Here is a 15,272-nt window from a genome sequence, read left to right as displayed (position 1 = left end):
TATTTTATACATAGCAGTCTGTATCTGTGATTCTGCTTCTCCTTTGCAAATAAGTTCTTCTGTACCATTTTTCTAGATTCCATATATATAAGGCGATATTGCACCATAGTTTTCTCTTACTTCACTGTATGAGTTCCATTTTTCTCCACACTGTCTCCAACATTTATTATTTGTAGACTTTCTGATGATGGCCATTCTAACTGGTGTGAGGTGATATCTCATTGTAGCTTTGATTTGCATTTCTCTAACAATAATGATGTTGAGCATCTTTTCATGAGCATGTCTTCTTTGAAGAAATAATCTATTTAGGTCTTCTGTCCACTTTTTGATTGGGCTTTGATGTTGAGCTGCAAGAGCTGTTTATAAAATTTGGAAATTAACCCCTTGTCAGTCACATCATTTGTAAATATTTTCTCCCATTCTGTGGGTTATCTTTTCTTTTTAAAAATCGCTTGCTTTGCTGCGCATAAAAAAGCTTTTGAGTTTAACTAGGTCCCATTTGTTTAATTTTTATTTCCATTGCTCTGGGAGAAGAAATGAAAAAGGTATTGTGTGATTTATGTCAAAAAGTATTCTACCTATGTTTTCCTCTAAGAGTTTTATAGTATTGGGTCTTACATTTAGGTCTGGAATCCATTTTGAGTTTATTTTTGTGTATGGTGTTGAAGAATGTTCTAATTTGATTCTTTTACACATAGCTGTCCAATTTTCCCAGCACAGTTTGTTGAAGAGAATGTCCTTCCCCCAGTGTTATGGTATTTGGAGGTAGGGCTTTTGGGAGGTAACTGGGTTTGGATGATGTTATGGGGTGGAGCCCCATGATGGGATTAGTGCCTTTAAAGGGGGACGAAAGGACCAGAGTTTGCTCTCTGATCCCCACATGAGGATACATGGCTCTCTGCAAATCAGGAAGAATGTTCTCACCAGACACCAGATCTGTTGCTAACTTGATCTTAGAATTCCCAGCATTCAGAATTGGGAGAAATACCTGTTGGCTGTATAAGCTACCCAGCCTATGGTAATTTATTGTACCAGCTCGAACATACTTTAAATTTATACCCCAGGAATATGTCAATCATCTACAATTATTATTCTGGACCTTTGCTTTGGTGTGATGGCACTGACTCATGGTGGGTGGGAGTGCAGGAAGAAACAGCATTCTGATAATAAAACAAGATTTACAGAACTGTCTGTAACACTAAAGATTCCTCTTGGTGAGGCTCATTAAGAGGAAAAGCTCTCTGGCCTATGTAATAGGAACAATTGTTTCCTCTGGAGAGACAGGTTTGCTTTTATCTTACGGCTGTCCTGAGATACATGACTAATCAGCGTTCATTTTTAGTGCTGCATTTCACACAGAGAGGAAGGTGAGTACTAAATTTAACACTTACTTTTACATAATATTTAGAAGTTCTGTATTTATCTGCTCCAGATGTTAATGTTTGACTGTGCCATTATATAAAGGAGATATAAATGATAAAATGTACACAGGTGTGCCAGAGGGAGAAGGGACATTAAAGTGGCATTTAAATCTAGAGGCAACATAGGAAACAAACTATGGAAAGGTAATTTTACAATTAAAATGAATACAAGTAGGAGATTCATGAACCGATCAAATAAGACATATATTCTTAAACTTTCACTAGCTTCAATCGTAATACATTGGTTATTATATTAGCATTTTAACATTATATTCAGACAGAGCTTTCCTTCTTTCCAAAGTACTTTCATCTCATTTGTAAAAAATAACAGATGTTCTACAATGTTAAAATTTATTTCTGAAATGCTTTATTTTTTTAATCAGTATACATTATATTAAGTATAGAATTTCCTTAAAAATTAACAAATACCTCTAAAATACCTCTAAGTTTCACCGTTAGGACATTGATATGGAGAAGGAAACATCTGGCTCTTTTGACTTTTTACATTTATTCAAGTTCTAAATAGATTCTCCTGTTACGGTTCTTCTGTGCTATTTTTGTCCAAGTTGTGACAGCTAAAACAAAAGATAAATCATAAATATTACTTTTTTAATCACAAAATAAACTTCAGTGTTAATCATATTTGTAGTCACCTTAAATGCACACTTCTATCATGGTAAAATTTAGGCTGTTTCATGCACTGTATTGTATTTTAGAATAATACCTTTTCCCTCAGTATTCACTAACTTAAATGTTTCAGATTTATAGATATTTAAAACTTATGGTGAAAAGATGTGTCAACATTACATAGGAGCAAATTCAAGTAATAGAAAACAAAAACAGAATTAAAAAATATTAACTCAGCATGAAAATGTAAAGAAAAACGTGTGACTTCAATGATGACAATTCACTTTTCTATATATTTTAAGGTTTGTAAAAGAAATTAGAAATATATTTAAAACATATTTCTAAAGATCATTAAAAGGAAGGGAAAAGGATTTCAATTCTGGAAGGCTGGGTAAACTCCTATTGGACCAAGTCTCTAAGAGAGAGAAATTATAAATTTTAAACAAAACCAACTTCCTATAGGCAATGGGGAATGACGGAAAGAAGGTGAGTTTTGGCACAGAATCAACATTTGGAAGGAAGGAATAACACAGGCTGAGTTCTCTGGCTCTTAGCCTGAAGGCAGGCCACAGTTGGTACTATACTAGCTGCTAAAATGGATAGAAAACATAGTCTTTCTGGCTTGAAAAATCAGACGAAAGGGTTTGGGGGCAACGCTACTGGAAAGTGAGGGAGCCCTAAGTCTGTATATAGACTCTTCCTAAATCTGTGGTAAAACCCTGAACCACTGATGAATGAGAGAGACTTGAGATTTGAGCTGTTGCCGAAGAGAGAACATTGAGTCTGACCAACACTCTAGAGAAACAATTCAGTTTTGAAAATATAACAATGTAAAGGATACAGTATAAAATTAGTAAATACAAAGACACAGGAAACCAGGGACCCAGTCTCTAGCGGGGAAGACAATGGAGATCAATAGTGAGTTGATCCATGTGTGGTAATTAATAGCCAGATTTTAAAAGCAGCTAGGACAATATCCTCAAAGAAATAGTGAAAAATAGGCTCACAATGACAGAAAAAAGGAAATCTCAGCATAAAAATGGAAACAGATACACTGTAATTAAATTATTGAAAACCAATTATTGTGTGTGTGTGTGTGTATATATATATGTGAAATTAAGAGAACTCATTGCCAGCATACCCGAGCTACAATGATTGCTAGAAAGTTTTTCAGTCAACAGACAGAAATTAAAATCTGTAAGTGGGGATAAAGAGCACTAGAATTCATATCCATATAAATGCAAATGATTTATGTCTTTATTCTACACATGACTGTTTAAAGCACAAAAAACACTGTCCACTATTTTGTAAAATTAATGATGTATGTAAAATATGACAATTGCAGCATAAATGTTGATATTTATGGTTGAAGGCTTCCACATTTAATACAAGTGCCATAATAACTGGTTTATTAACAGTTAAAGGTATATATAATGTGATTTCTAGAGCAACCCTAAGTTAATAATGCAGAAATGAATTAAAGTGGAATTCTAAAAAGTGTTCAAGTCTTACAAAGAAAGGAGAAACAGAGAAAACAGTAAAATGGTAGGCCTAAATCCAATCACAGTAATAATTACATAGATGTTAAAGACCAATGCACTCCAATTAAGAGAGACTGTCAGAATGGCTGGCTGTTCATTGTGGGTTTAAAAAAAAACCCATAAGATCCAACAATATTCTAAGATACAGTATATAGTTGGATCTTGAGAGAGATATATATATATACACACACACACAAGATATAGGCTTTAAGTATAATATGCTTGATATATAAGATATATGCTTTAAATTCACAGACAAGTTGAAAGTAAACAGATGGAAAAGTTATAAGATGCAAACAGTAAGTATAAGAAGGCTAGAGTAGCTTTATTATCAGATAAAGTAGATTTCAAGACAAAGAGCATTACTAGATATGTAGAATGTGGGCATAATGATAAGAGCCCACTCATCAGAATATACAACAATCAAAACTCTGTATGTACCTAATAACAGAACTTAAAAGCAAACATTGACAGAACTAAAGGAACAGACAATTCCACAATCACAGACGGAGATTTTTAATACCTGATAGAACTAGACAGAAAAAAAAATCGATATAGAAGATCTAACTAATGCTATCAACTACTTTGACCAAATTAATATTTACAGCTCTTCCTTCAAGTTCTTCATATGGAGTGCCTAGCAAGATAGACTATATGTTGGTTTATAAAAGGAATTTAAATTTTCAAACAATTACCTTACATGTAAAATGTTCTATGACAACCAGGGAGTTAAATTAGAAATCAATAAGTTATCTAGAAAAACCACAAGTACTTCAAACAACAATAGATCTCTCTACAAGGGCTAAAGAATAAACCACCAGGTAAATTAAAAATATTTCAAATGATAATACAAATATATCAACATTTGTGGAATGTGTCTAAAGCAGTGTTTGGGAAGACTTTAAACTTTATGGCTGTCAAAGCTTATTTTAGAAATGAAAAACTAAAGTTAATGATTTAATAATTATCCAATATCAGATAGTAAAAGAACAAGGTAAACCCAAAGTAATCCAATAAAAAGTAGAAACCGATGAATAGAAAACTAATAGAGAAAATTAGCATTAACACCATCTAGTTCATTGAAAAGATTAACAAAATTCAGAATCTTCTAGTTAACCAAGAAAAGTTCCATTTATGATGTTCTAGAATATTTAAGACTAATTTATGGTGGGAAGACATCAAGACAATGTTTTGGGAGCAAGTTTTGACTAAAAGCAAGGACTGACTGGCAAAGGCCATAATGGAACTCTGTGTGAACTTCTGTGCCTTGCTATGGTTTGGGTTACTCAGGTGAACAATACCTCTGACAGAGGCAGGAATGAACACTCAAGATATGTGTATTTCACTGCTGTAAATTTTACTTCCAGAGAGTAACACAACAACTAAACAAATAATGAAATCTAGTGAATGATATTGGCACTGATGTATTAAGGGGGAAGTGTACTGATATCTGTAATTTACTCTGAAATTAAGCTGGAGTAATGAACAGAATGGAAAGATGGACAGGTGCTTATAAAGCAAATGCAATAAAATGTTAGTGGGGAATGTAAATGTATTCACTGTAAATTCTCTCCAGTTTTCCTGTATGTCTGAAATTCTCATAATACCAGTGGGCTACCGCATTAAGGTTAAGAATAAAAGAACCATATGATAGTGGGTAAGAAAGCTGTGCTGGGAAAAGGTGCTAAAAACGAGCAGAGGGTACAGTTATGATTTTTATGATAGCCAAGGCAAAGGTGAGTAAATATTATTGGTCAGCCTACTAAGCCTCTGAGGCAGTTTAAGCTTTAAAAAGCTGAAGTTAATATTGGGAACAATAGTCAAAGAATGTAAAGACTTTCTACGCCTCAGCAACTGCCATCATTGACTTTCAAGGTGAATGACATTCTGTTGTATCAATCCCCCAAGAAACAATTTCTCAGTCCAATTTGTGATATGACTGGCAAAGTCAGAAATATGGACAGTATGTCAAGGAAATGCTGGACTGAATTTTGCCTAAGCAAGGACACTACTCCAATTAAAAGTTTTCAGAATTAAATTTACCTTTTCATAGATTTGGGATAATGGAAATAACATTACACACAAGAGTTTCCTTTAGAGTTGTCCATGGCAAAACCTTACGTTCTTCTAGTTCTGTGGCTTTTTGTTTCAGCTGGCTCAGATGAATAGGATTATCTTGCTCTCGTTTGAAAAATATCAACAGCAACTTAAGGTATGTTAAAGAAACAAACTAAAAAGTACACTTTACCTGTTTTATGAACTGTGTAGCATTAAAAAGTTCACTGCAACCATATAAAATATGCTTGCCTTGTTTCCCCTGTAAAAGAATCAAACACAGAACTCACATACAAATAATAAGTAACATTTTCAATATTCCCAAGAAGAGGGGTTAAACATAACAAGACTTTTTGTTATTCTTAAAGGTTTTATTTCCCTTTAGGGTGAGTACTGGATTTTAGTGTACACCTATCTATCCTAAAATTACATGGAGTCAAGTAGTGAAATGGGCACATTTTTTCCATTCAAAATGTGTTAGGCACATTTCTAGTGCCATTTACACTGAAAAGAGAAGGAACATGATGAGTGACCCATTTCATGGGAGCAATAATTATAAAATCTTCAGCCAACATTCTATGTAGGACTGTAACTACTTGAAGAAAACATTTACAGTTTTGTTACATTGAAAGTAGAATATGGTGTGAGCAGCATGGATTGTCATTTAAGACTCATCTGTGATCATACAGTATTTATATGTTAATATACCCTATTCCTCAGAAGAAATGGAGTGGCCATCATGGTCAACAAGAGAGTCCGAAATGCAGTATTTGGATGCAGTCTCAAAAACGACAGAATGATCTCTGTCCGTTTCCAAGGCAAACCATTCAATATCATAGTAATCCAAGTCTATGCCCCAACCAGTAATGCTGAAGAAGCTGAAGTTGAACAGTTCTATGAAGACCTACAAGACCTTTTAGAATTAACACCCAAAAAAGATGTCCTTTTCATTATAGGGGACTGGAATGCAAAAGTAGGAAGTTAAGAAACACCTGGAGTAACAGGCAAATTTGGCCTTGGAATACGGAATGAAGCAGGGCAAAGACTAATAGAGTTTTGCCAAGAAAATGCACTGGTCATAGCAAACACCCTCTTCCAACAACACAAGAGAAGACTCTACACATGGACATCACCAGATGGTCAACACCGAAATCAGACTGATTATATTCTTTGCAGCCAAAGATGGAGAAGCTCTATACAGTCAGCAAAAACAAGACCAGGAGCTGACTGTGGCTCAGACCATGAACTCCTTATTGCCAAATTCAGACTTAAATTGAAGAAAGTAGGGAAAACCACTAGACCATTGAGGTATGACCTAAATCAAATCCCTTATGATTATACAGTGGAAGTGAGAAATAGATTTAAGGGCCTAGATCTGATAGAGTGCCTGATGAACTATGGACTGAGGTTCGTGACATTGTACTGAGGTTCGTGACATTGTACAGGAGACAGGGATCAAGACCATCCCCATGGAAAAGAAACACAAAAAAGCAAAATGGCTGTCTGGGGAGGCCTTACAAACAGCTGTGAAAAGAAGAGAAGCAAAAAGCAAAGGAGAAAAGGAAAGATATAAACATCTGAATGCAGAGTTCTAAAGAATAGCAAGAAGAGATAAGAAAGCCTTCCTCAGCGATCAATGCAAAGAAATAGAGGAAAACAACAGAATGGGAAAGACTAGAGATCTCTTCAAGAAAATGAGAGATACCAAGGGAACATTTCATGCAAAGATGGGCTCGATAAAGGACAGAAATGGTATGGACCTAACAGAAGCAGAAGATATTAAGAAGAGATGGCAAGAATACATAGAAGAACTGTACAAAAAAGATCTTCACGACCCAGATAATCACGATGGTGTGATCACTGACCTAGAGCCAGACATCCTGGAATGTGAAGTCAAGAGGGCCTTAGAAAGCATCACTACGAACAAAGCTAGTGGAGGTGATGGAATTACAGTTGAGCTATTCCAAATCCTAAAGATGATGCTGTGAAAGTGCTACACTCAATATGCCAGCAAATTTGGAAAACTCAGCAGTGGCCACAGGACTGGAAAAGGGCAGTTTTCATTCCAATCCCAAAGAAAGGCAATGCCAAAGAATGCTCAAACTATCGCACAATTACACTCATCTCACACGCTAGTAAAGTAATGCTCAAAATTCTCCAAGCCAGGCTTCAGCAATATGTGAACTGTGAACTTCCTGATGTTCAAGCTGGTTTTAGAAAAGGCAGAGGAACCAGAGATCAAATTGCCAACATCCGCTGGATCATGGAAAAAGCAAGAGAGTTCCAGAAAAGCATCTATTTCTGCTTTATTGACTATGCCAAAGCCTTTGACTGTGTGGATCACAATGAACTGTGGAAAATTCTTAAAGAGATATGAATACCAGACCACCCTATCTGCCTCTTGAGAAATTTGTATGCAGGTCAGGAAGCAACGGTTAGAACTGGACATGGAACAACAGACTGGTTCCAAATAGGAAAAGGAGTTCGTTAAGGCTGTATATTGTCACCCTGTTTATTTAACTTATATGCAGAGTACATCATGAGAAATGCTGGACTGGAAGAAACACAGGCTGGAATCAAGATTGCCGGGAGAAATATCAATAATCTCAGATATGCAGATGACACCACCCTTATGGCAGAAAGTGAAGAGGAACTCAAAAGCCTCTTGATGAAAGTGAAAGTGGAGAGTGAGAAAGTTGGCTTAAAGCTCAACATTCAGAAAACGAAGATCATGGCATCTGGTCCCATCACTTCATGGGAAACAGATGAGGAAACAGTGTCAGACTTTATCTTTCTGGGCTCCAAAATCACTGCAGATGGTGACTGCAGCCATGAAATTAAAAGACGCTTACTCCTTGGAAGGAAAGTTATGACCAACCTAGATAGCATATTCAAAAGCAGAGACATTACTTTGCCAACAAAGGTCCATCTAGTCAAGGCTATGGTTTTTCCTGTGGTCATGTATGGATGGGAGAGTTGGACTGTGAAGAAGGCTGAGTGCCAAAGATTTGATGCTTTTGAACTGTGGTGTTGGAGAAGACTCTTGAGAGTCCCTTGGACTGCAAGGAGATCCAACCAGTCCATTCTGAAGGAGATCAGCCCTGGGATTTCTTTGGAAGGAATGATGCTAAAGCTGAAAGTCTAGTACTTTGGCCACCTCATGCGAAGAGTTGACTCATTGGAAAAGACTCTGATGCTGGGAGGGATTGGGGGCAGGAGGAGAAGGGGACGACAGAGGATGAGATGGCGGGATGGCATCACTGACTCGATGGACGTGAGTCTGAGTGAACTCTGGGAGGTGGTGATGGACAGGGAGGCCTGGCGTGCTGCGATTCATGGGGTCGCAAAGAGTTGGACACGACTGAACTGAGCTGAGCTGAGCTTTCTGATCTGATACCCTATTCCATTCTGTAACTATGAATTTCATCCTTAATCTTGACAGAATGTTGGCACCCAGTAACATGCAGTCAAAACTCTTTGACTAGAGAATTTTGGTAAGTTCTTAATGCTGAAATTCTTATATGTATTGTGAACTTGAAGGCAAATTTGTAAGTTTTATTTTGTAATGTACAAACCAAATGTGGTTAATCAAGGAACCAAAAGAATTACGGCTTTGCAATACAAGAGAAGGACATTTCTTTGGGATATATTGAACTGAGTAAACATCGCTGAGAGAACAAGCAAAGCAAAAGTCACATCTCACCTTTTCTTCAAAATGAGATGGTATGTGTAGCCAGCCATTAAATAGGGCCATATAACTGGGATTCTTGAGGCTATGCTCACATGAGGGCAGGAGTACATAAGGAAACATTAGACACATTTCATTTTCAATTGTGAACCACCAGGATACCCTGGTCTCAGGGGAGCGCCAGTCCTGCCCAAGGAGGGATCTTATATTCCTCTCTGGTCACACAGCAGAAACAAGAAAACATGATAGCAACCAAGTGAAATCATCAATCTATGTTTTCCATTAAAGAACACTGACAAACTAGTAGAAGTTGCCCCCTGGTCTATCTTGGACCCTAGCACATGCCTATTTTAAACACTAGTTAAAACATTTCATTCAGGGTTGGCCAAACATCAGCACCAGGGTATCATTAACTAGCTGAGATTAATCTTGTGCTTATGTAAGTATATTCTCTCTCCATCCTTGATCAAGCTTTCTTAATTGTAATTATTTGTCACCATTTTTCATCCTTTATAGCATTTACAGAATATAAAAACAAAGATAAACACAAAACTCTAATCTTCTGTGTCATCTAGTGAGGTATAGTTATAATTAACACTGCAGTTTAGTAATATTTCAGTGTAAAACTTATTAAAACTATGTACAAATTTGATATTTCTTCTTTCCATTAAAAACTGAACTTTTTGAATGTACCAATACCTTGATTCAATGCAACAATTAATTATTAACTAAATCTAGCTTATTCCCTAGCCAATCACCTTCCAACAAAAGAACAACTGGTCACTGATATCAGTATTATCAAACATCTTGTTAAAATCAATCCAATTAATTTTATCAAATACATCAATGTTATACCAAATAGCAGTTACATTATAAGTCAGACTAACATTATTACCAAATAAATCAGCTAGAATTCTTATAGTATTTTCTTTGCCTTCCCAACAAAAATGGTACTTGCTCATTTTGTGAATGGGTATAAATCAAGTGCCATATTAGGTAATTCTCAATTACAAGTCTTTCAGAGCCATAGGCATAAGTTTTGTTTCATACTACGAGGCTGTATTACATAGGCATGAGGCAGGCAGGCGGTCACAGACCTACTAGAGTGCTCAGTTTCCCCTAAATGGGGCTGAAATGATAGAAAAATGAACATTATGCAGAACAAAGGAAACAGTAAGACCAAATGGGATTAAAAAACAAAAATTCTCATGATAATTAGATTATATGGCTTAGTAGCTACTAAACATTAATGGCTCTATTAAAAACCCATTGGAAACCTTAAATTTAACAGTGAAAGGCAGGATGCTTTGCCCCCTAAAATCAGGAAGAAGATAAAAAAGTCTGCTCTGGACTCTTCTATTGTTATTGGAGGCTCTAGCCAGGGTGGGTAGGCAAGAAAAAAGAAAACACATCCCGAAAGGATAAGGAAGATACTTATTCACAGATAACATGATATTGTTTATAGAAAATCTTAAAAATCCATTAAAAAACTATCAGAAATAATAAATGAGTTTAATAGGGTTGCAGGACATAAGATCAATATACAAAAACTAATCAGATTTCTATATAATTGCAATGAACAACCCAAAAATGAAATGAAGACAAGACAATTCCTCTGAATCTGTTTGGACAGTTTCTTCTTTTCACCTGTGTGTAAACTGGGATTAATGGTTTCTGCATCTGTACTAACCAGTGGATAACAGAGTCTTATAAACGCTCACTCAGCCACCTACTCCCTGTGACTGGGAATGAAGAACGGGAAGTGCAGCAGTCATACCGCTGCCACTGTGGATTGGAGTCGTGCTGAAGCTGATGGTCTCCTAAACCAGGGGCCAAATTCTGGGTAAGAATTACGGACACATGGAAAGATGGAGAAGTTTTGATCCTCAGAAATGGAGCCAATAGGTAAGTATTAATAATAAAAAAAGCTAACATTATCATGGTACCCTGCAAAAGGTTGGGAGCAAGAGAATGATACTCTTAGCTATATTTACAGATGCCCACAACACCTGCAGAAACAGCCTCCTTTATTTGAAGCTGAAGGCCCAAAATGGATTCTGGTAGGTTTATGAAAGATTTAATCTAGACTTATGTGCTATATCTCGATGATGTTACCCAGAATAATTCTAATACTTCCTTTTGTTTTACATATTCTCATTTTACAGGTTTTATATATTCTGGAGGACCCCTTCTGGGAGGCAAAATTAGGATATTGTTGCTGCTCAGATGTGTACAGAAGAATCTGTTCAACACAAGAGCCAAAGACCACTGTGTAAATATGAACCCAAGTGATCATCTGTTAAGAATATACCTGATATAGAGACATAAAACACCTGTTACATGGCTGATGGGTCAAGTGTCATGTGCCCTACTATCTGTACACCATGTTTTGGTGAGTGAAAGGCATTAACAAGTTAAAACAAAACATTTTGTAAACTGAAACCAAGTAAAGGATAACTTGGTGGGCTTACATATCTACCACTGATAACCCTGAAGTTCTGGTGGAGGTGACTGATTGGGGAAAGAACTAAACTTAGTTAACAATTAATTGTCACATTTATTCAATTTATTAATACATTTCACAAAAATTAAAATTTCTGTGGTAGTGAGGGGTAAGTTACGAGGTTTACGCATGATTAAAAACAAGTTTACACTGGACTATCTGGTAAACTGCAAAGTTTCTTTAAAGTTACACCTGCATTTCAGTCACTACACTACACAAATGATTATTATTTTTTTGTTTTTATCCCTGTTTTTCTGGTCTGTAATGTGTTAAAAAAAAAAAAAAATGCAGAAGGAATGCTGATAGGTGTAATTAAGAAAAGTTACCCAAGGATGGGATTTAAGTACAGGATTAATTTCAGCTGGTCTGTTGCAACCCTGTGTTTACCCTTAGGTACATACCTGGAACCAATCATGTTGCTGACCCATGGCCAAATCTAAATGAAACAGATTAACATAGTCTGCCCCAGGGTCACAGACAGACCAGGGGACAACCGGCACCACTAGCTTGTCAGCACTGTTCACAGAACTTTTACAGATTCATGGGTTTTACACCTGGTTTCTGTTACGTTCCCTTGCTTTTTGCCTTTGAGCCTGGTCATGGAGCCCGATTCTGGCTATATGAACAGAGAAGGGTATAAAAGACATCTCTGTGTAAGACGGATGCTTCCCTGAAACCAAGGTATTGTACACAGATCTGAGTGGTGGTCCACATTCTGAAGCATGTTCTCTGCGACTGAGGTAGGACCCCTGGAGGTGCCTGATGATTCTGAAGCTCTGTGACATCCACCTATGTATTTTTTTCTCCTGCTGTACGAAAATTTCAGTATTTATTGATGTTTTACATAATATAGGACCACAAGGAATAATCATTAAGTGAATAAATGAAGGTTATAAAATGTCACTAACAATCACTAGTTCTGTCGCCTCTGCATTTTAAATGGCGTTTTTGCTCTCCAAGTTACACCTTTCCCTTCCTATTCTTTTGCTTAGTTGTCTGTCACTGCTGCTGTTAGCTCTGAATAGCACACCACTTCTAAAGTGCTACCTCTGAAGTGCCTATTTGCTGAAAAAGCAGACATTCCAAGTTTGTTTGAAGTATGTTGCTGACTTAGGTCAATAAGATGAGAGAAAAGTGCTTAATTTAGGTAAATGGAGTTCAGTACATCATTTCACCCAGGGAGACTTTAAACATTTAAAGTCAAATTAAGATAGCTGCATAGTACATTACATCAAGAAGATATGTTATTTTCCAGATCAAGTAAAATTTTAGGCCAAAAATGAATGTGACATGGAAAAATGCTCATATATTCATTGTTTTCTTATCTGCCAGATTTTTAAACTACCTCTAGAAAAGGGATTATTTAAGAATCAGGAAAGCCATCAGAGACTGCTAATATGTTAAAGACATGGAACAACTGTGAAACCTCAAATAATAAAAGAATATGAACATCAAATGTACCTTTATGTAGTCAACCAGATTTTGATATTCAATGTAGTTGCCTCCTCCCACCACAAAAACAATTGCCTAAAAATGCAAGTAGAAGAAAATAGGTAAGTTAAAAGAAACGGAACAGTATTTTAGCTCTCAAGCAACATGGCTTTTAGTGTGGAGCCTATTCCACAACTTTTGCTGCTGCTGCTAAGTCGCTTCAGTCGTGTCCGACTCTGTGCGACCCCACAGACGGCAGCCCACCCGTCCCTGGGATTCTCCAGGCAAGAACACTGGACTGGGTTGCCATTGCCTTCTCCGAACAAATTTTGCTAGTTAGTTTTTTTTTTTTAACCTTCCTAAGTGCCTGATGCTCCTTCAATGATAGAGAAATTTATTTTTTAAAGTCTATAAATTTCTAATGTCGATTGGGTATTAAAGTGGAGATTTTTCAGAAACAATTATGAGGAAAATAAACCTCATCTTTCAATTAAACAATACCAAATAAATCCATAGGGCTTTTTCTAAAAGTCATCTTTGACTTTATTGTTATTTATAATGAATCTTCAGTACACAGGATCAGATTGATCAAGACTGTCAAACAGTAATCATCATAAAGCCATAGGACAAAGATATCCTTCAAGACTGCTGGGTCACCTTTTCATCCTTCCATTTTAGGGACAGAGAATTTTTATATGAACTTACCTCTTGGAATGGATTTTTGTTTCTTGGAACTGAGCTGTAAGAACAAACAATAAAAAACCCATACTGAAAATTTCACCCAAAGCTTTTCTTAAGGATAAAAGGGCATGGAAAATATATATATATATACACACACATGCCCTATTATCTGTGTATTTATAATTCTTCTTAAGTGGGATTCAGAGAACAAGCTAAATGAGGTACATGTCTCAGTGTCTAAAAGGGAATGAGGCAACCTGTTGACTTTAAAATTCCACAAGACTGAGAGGGAATAGGAAAGATGGAGCATTAGTTCCCACAACGAGTGGAGATCTGGGTGTAAGGTAAATTGATAAAATATATGCTTTAGTGATGAGTGAAAGTCGCTCAGTTATGTCCGACTCTTTGCGACCCCAAGGACTATGCTGGAGTGGGTAGCCTATCCCTTCTCCAGAAGATCTTTCAGACCCAGGAATTGAACTGGGGTCTCCTGCACTGCAGGCAGACTCTTTGAGCTACCAAGGAAGCCCACTTTAGTGGTAAATTATGTGCAAGTTTTACCATACTGGACAGATTATAGTTTGTGGGTATCTACATTTGTGGAAAAACTATGCAAACACATGTATGGCAAGGATAACAATTTAGGAAGGAAAAGGGGGATGAAAGAAGGGATCTGTATTTTTCTGTAACCTCTTTATATATTAATTACATATTTATTTACTTCAAAAATACTTGGTGTCTAAGAGCTCTTTTTAATAAAGACAATTTGCAAAGCTTTTGTGAGTCAAATATATATTTGTTTTGAGTGCTAAAATAGGCTATACGAACAAAGATAACTTAGGTTTTCCCCACAAGCCATTTTTGAAAATCTCAACCAAGGGGAAAGAGCTATTATAACCGCTCAATGATTCGGTGACTGATTCCACAGTTCCATATTTTCCCCATTTCTGTGACCTGGGTGAAAATTCCAGAAAAGGGGCCAGGAGCTGCCTAATGCCTCACAGTGTTTAACTTCCTTCTAGAGTGCTTGAAGTTCCTCTAAGAGCAGACATGAGGAGAGGCGAGACTTCAAAGAGCACTGCACTACCAGTTGTTAAAAACCGAGATCTACTTGTGATGAGACAGCTCAGGAGAAAGCTGAGCCTATTAAAAATGAAACTCTGTGCTTCTCTGTCTTATCAACACTCCTAATATTCCTTCTTATTATCATGAATAAACTAGATATAGGGAAAATTGAAAGAATTTCTCAGAAGTTTCTAAGAAGCAAAATATATCTACTGATAGAAATATAAGGAAGGAAAAAATTGTAAGCTTGAGGACATCAA

General features: G+C 36.5%; 1 protein-coding gene across 2 annotated transcripts in view; it reads right to left on the bottom strand.

Annotated features, from left to right (window-relative positions):
* Window positions 1-1,771: 1,771 nt before the first annotated feature.
* Window positions 1,772-15,272, bottom strand: part of SCFD1 (sec1 family domain containing 1) — a 113,087-nt gene continuing 99,586 nt past the window's right edge. For both annotated transcript variants that reach the window (XM_019983565.2, XM_070775421.1), the window contains 4 exons: window positions 13,972-14,005; window positions 13,297-13,362; window positions 5,838-5,906; window positions 1,772-1,996 (listed from right to left, as the gene is read on the bottom strand). In XM_019983565.2, the coding sequence (XP_019839124.1) occupies window positions 1,973-1,996; window positions 5,838-5,906; window positions 13,297-13,362; window positions 13,972-14,005 (193 nt within the window). In that variant the 3' untranslated portion in view covers window positions 1,772-1,972. The remainder of the gene's footprint in view (window positions 1,997-5,837; window positions 5,907-13,296; window positions 13,363-13,971; window positions 14,006-15,272) is intronic.

This window comes from Bos indicus, chromosome 21, assembly GCF_029378745.1.
Source record: "Bos indicus isolate NIAB-ARS_2022 breed Sahiwal x Tharparkar chromosome 21, NIAB-ARS_B.indTharparkar_mat_pri_1.0, whole genome shotgun sequence".
NCBI classification, from domain to species: domain Eukaryota; kingdom Metazoa; phylum Chordata; class Mammalia; order Artiodactyla; family Bovidae; genus Bos; species Bos indicus.
The sequence above is the reverse complement of the archived record's forward strand: the minus strand, read 5'-3'. Positions and strand labels throughout refer to the sequence as shown.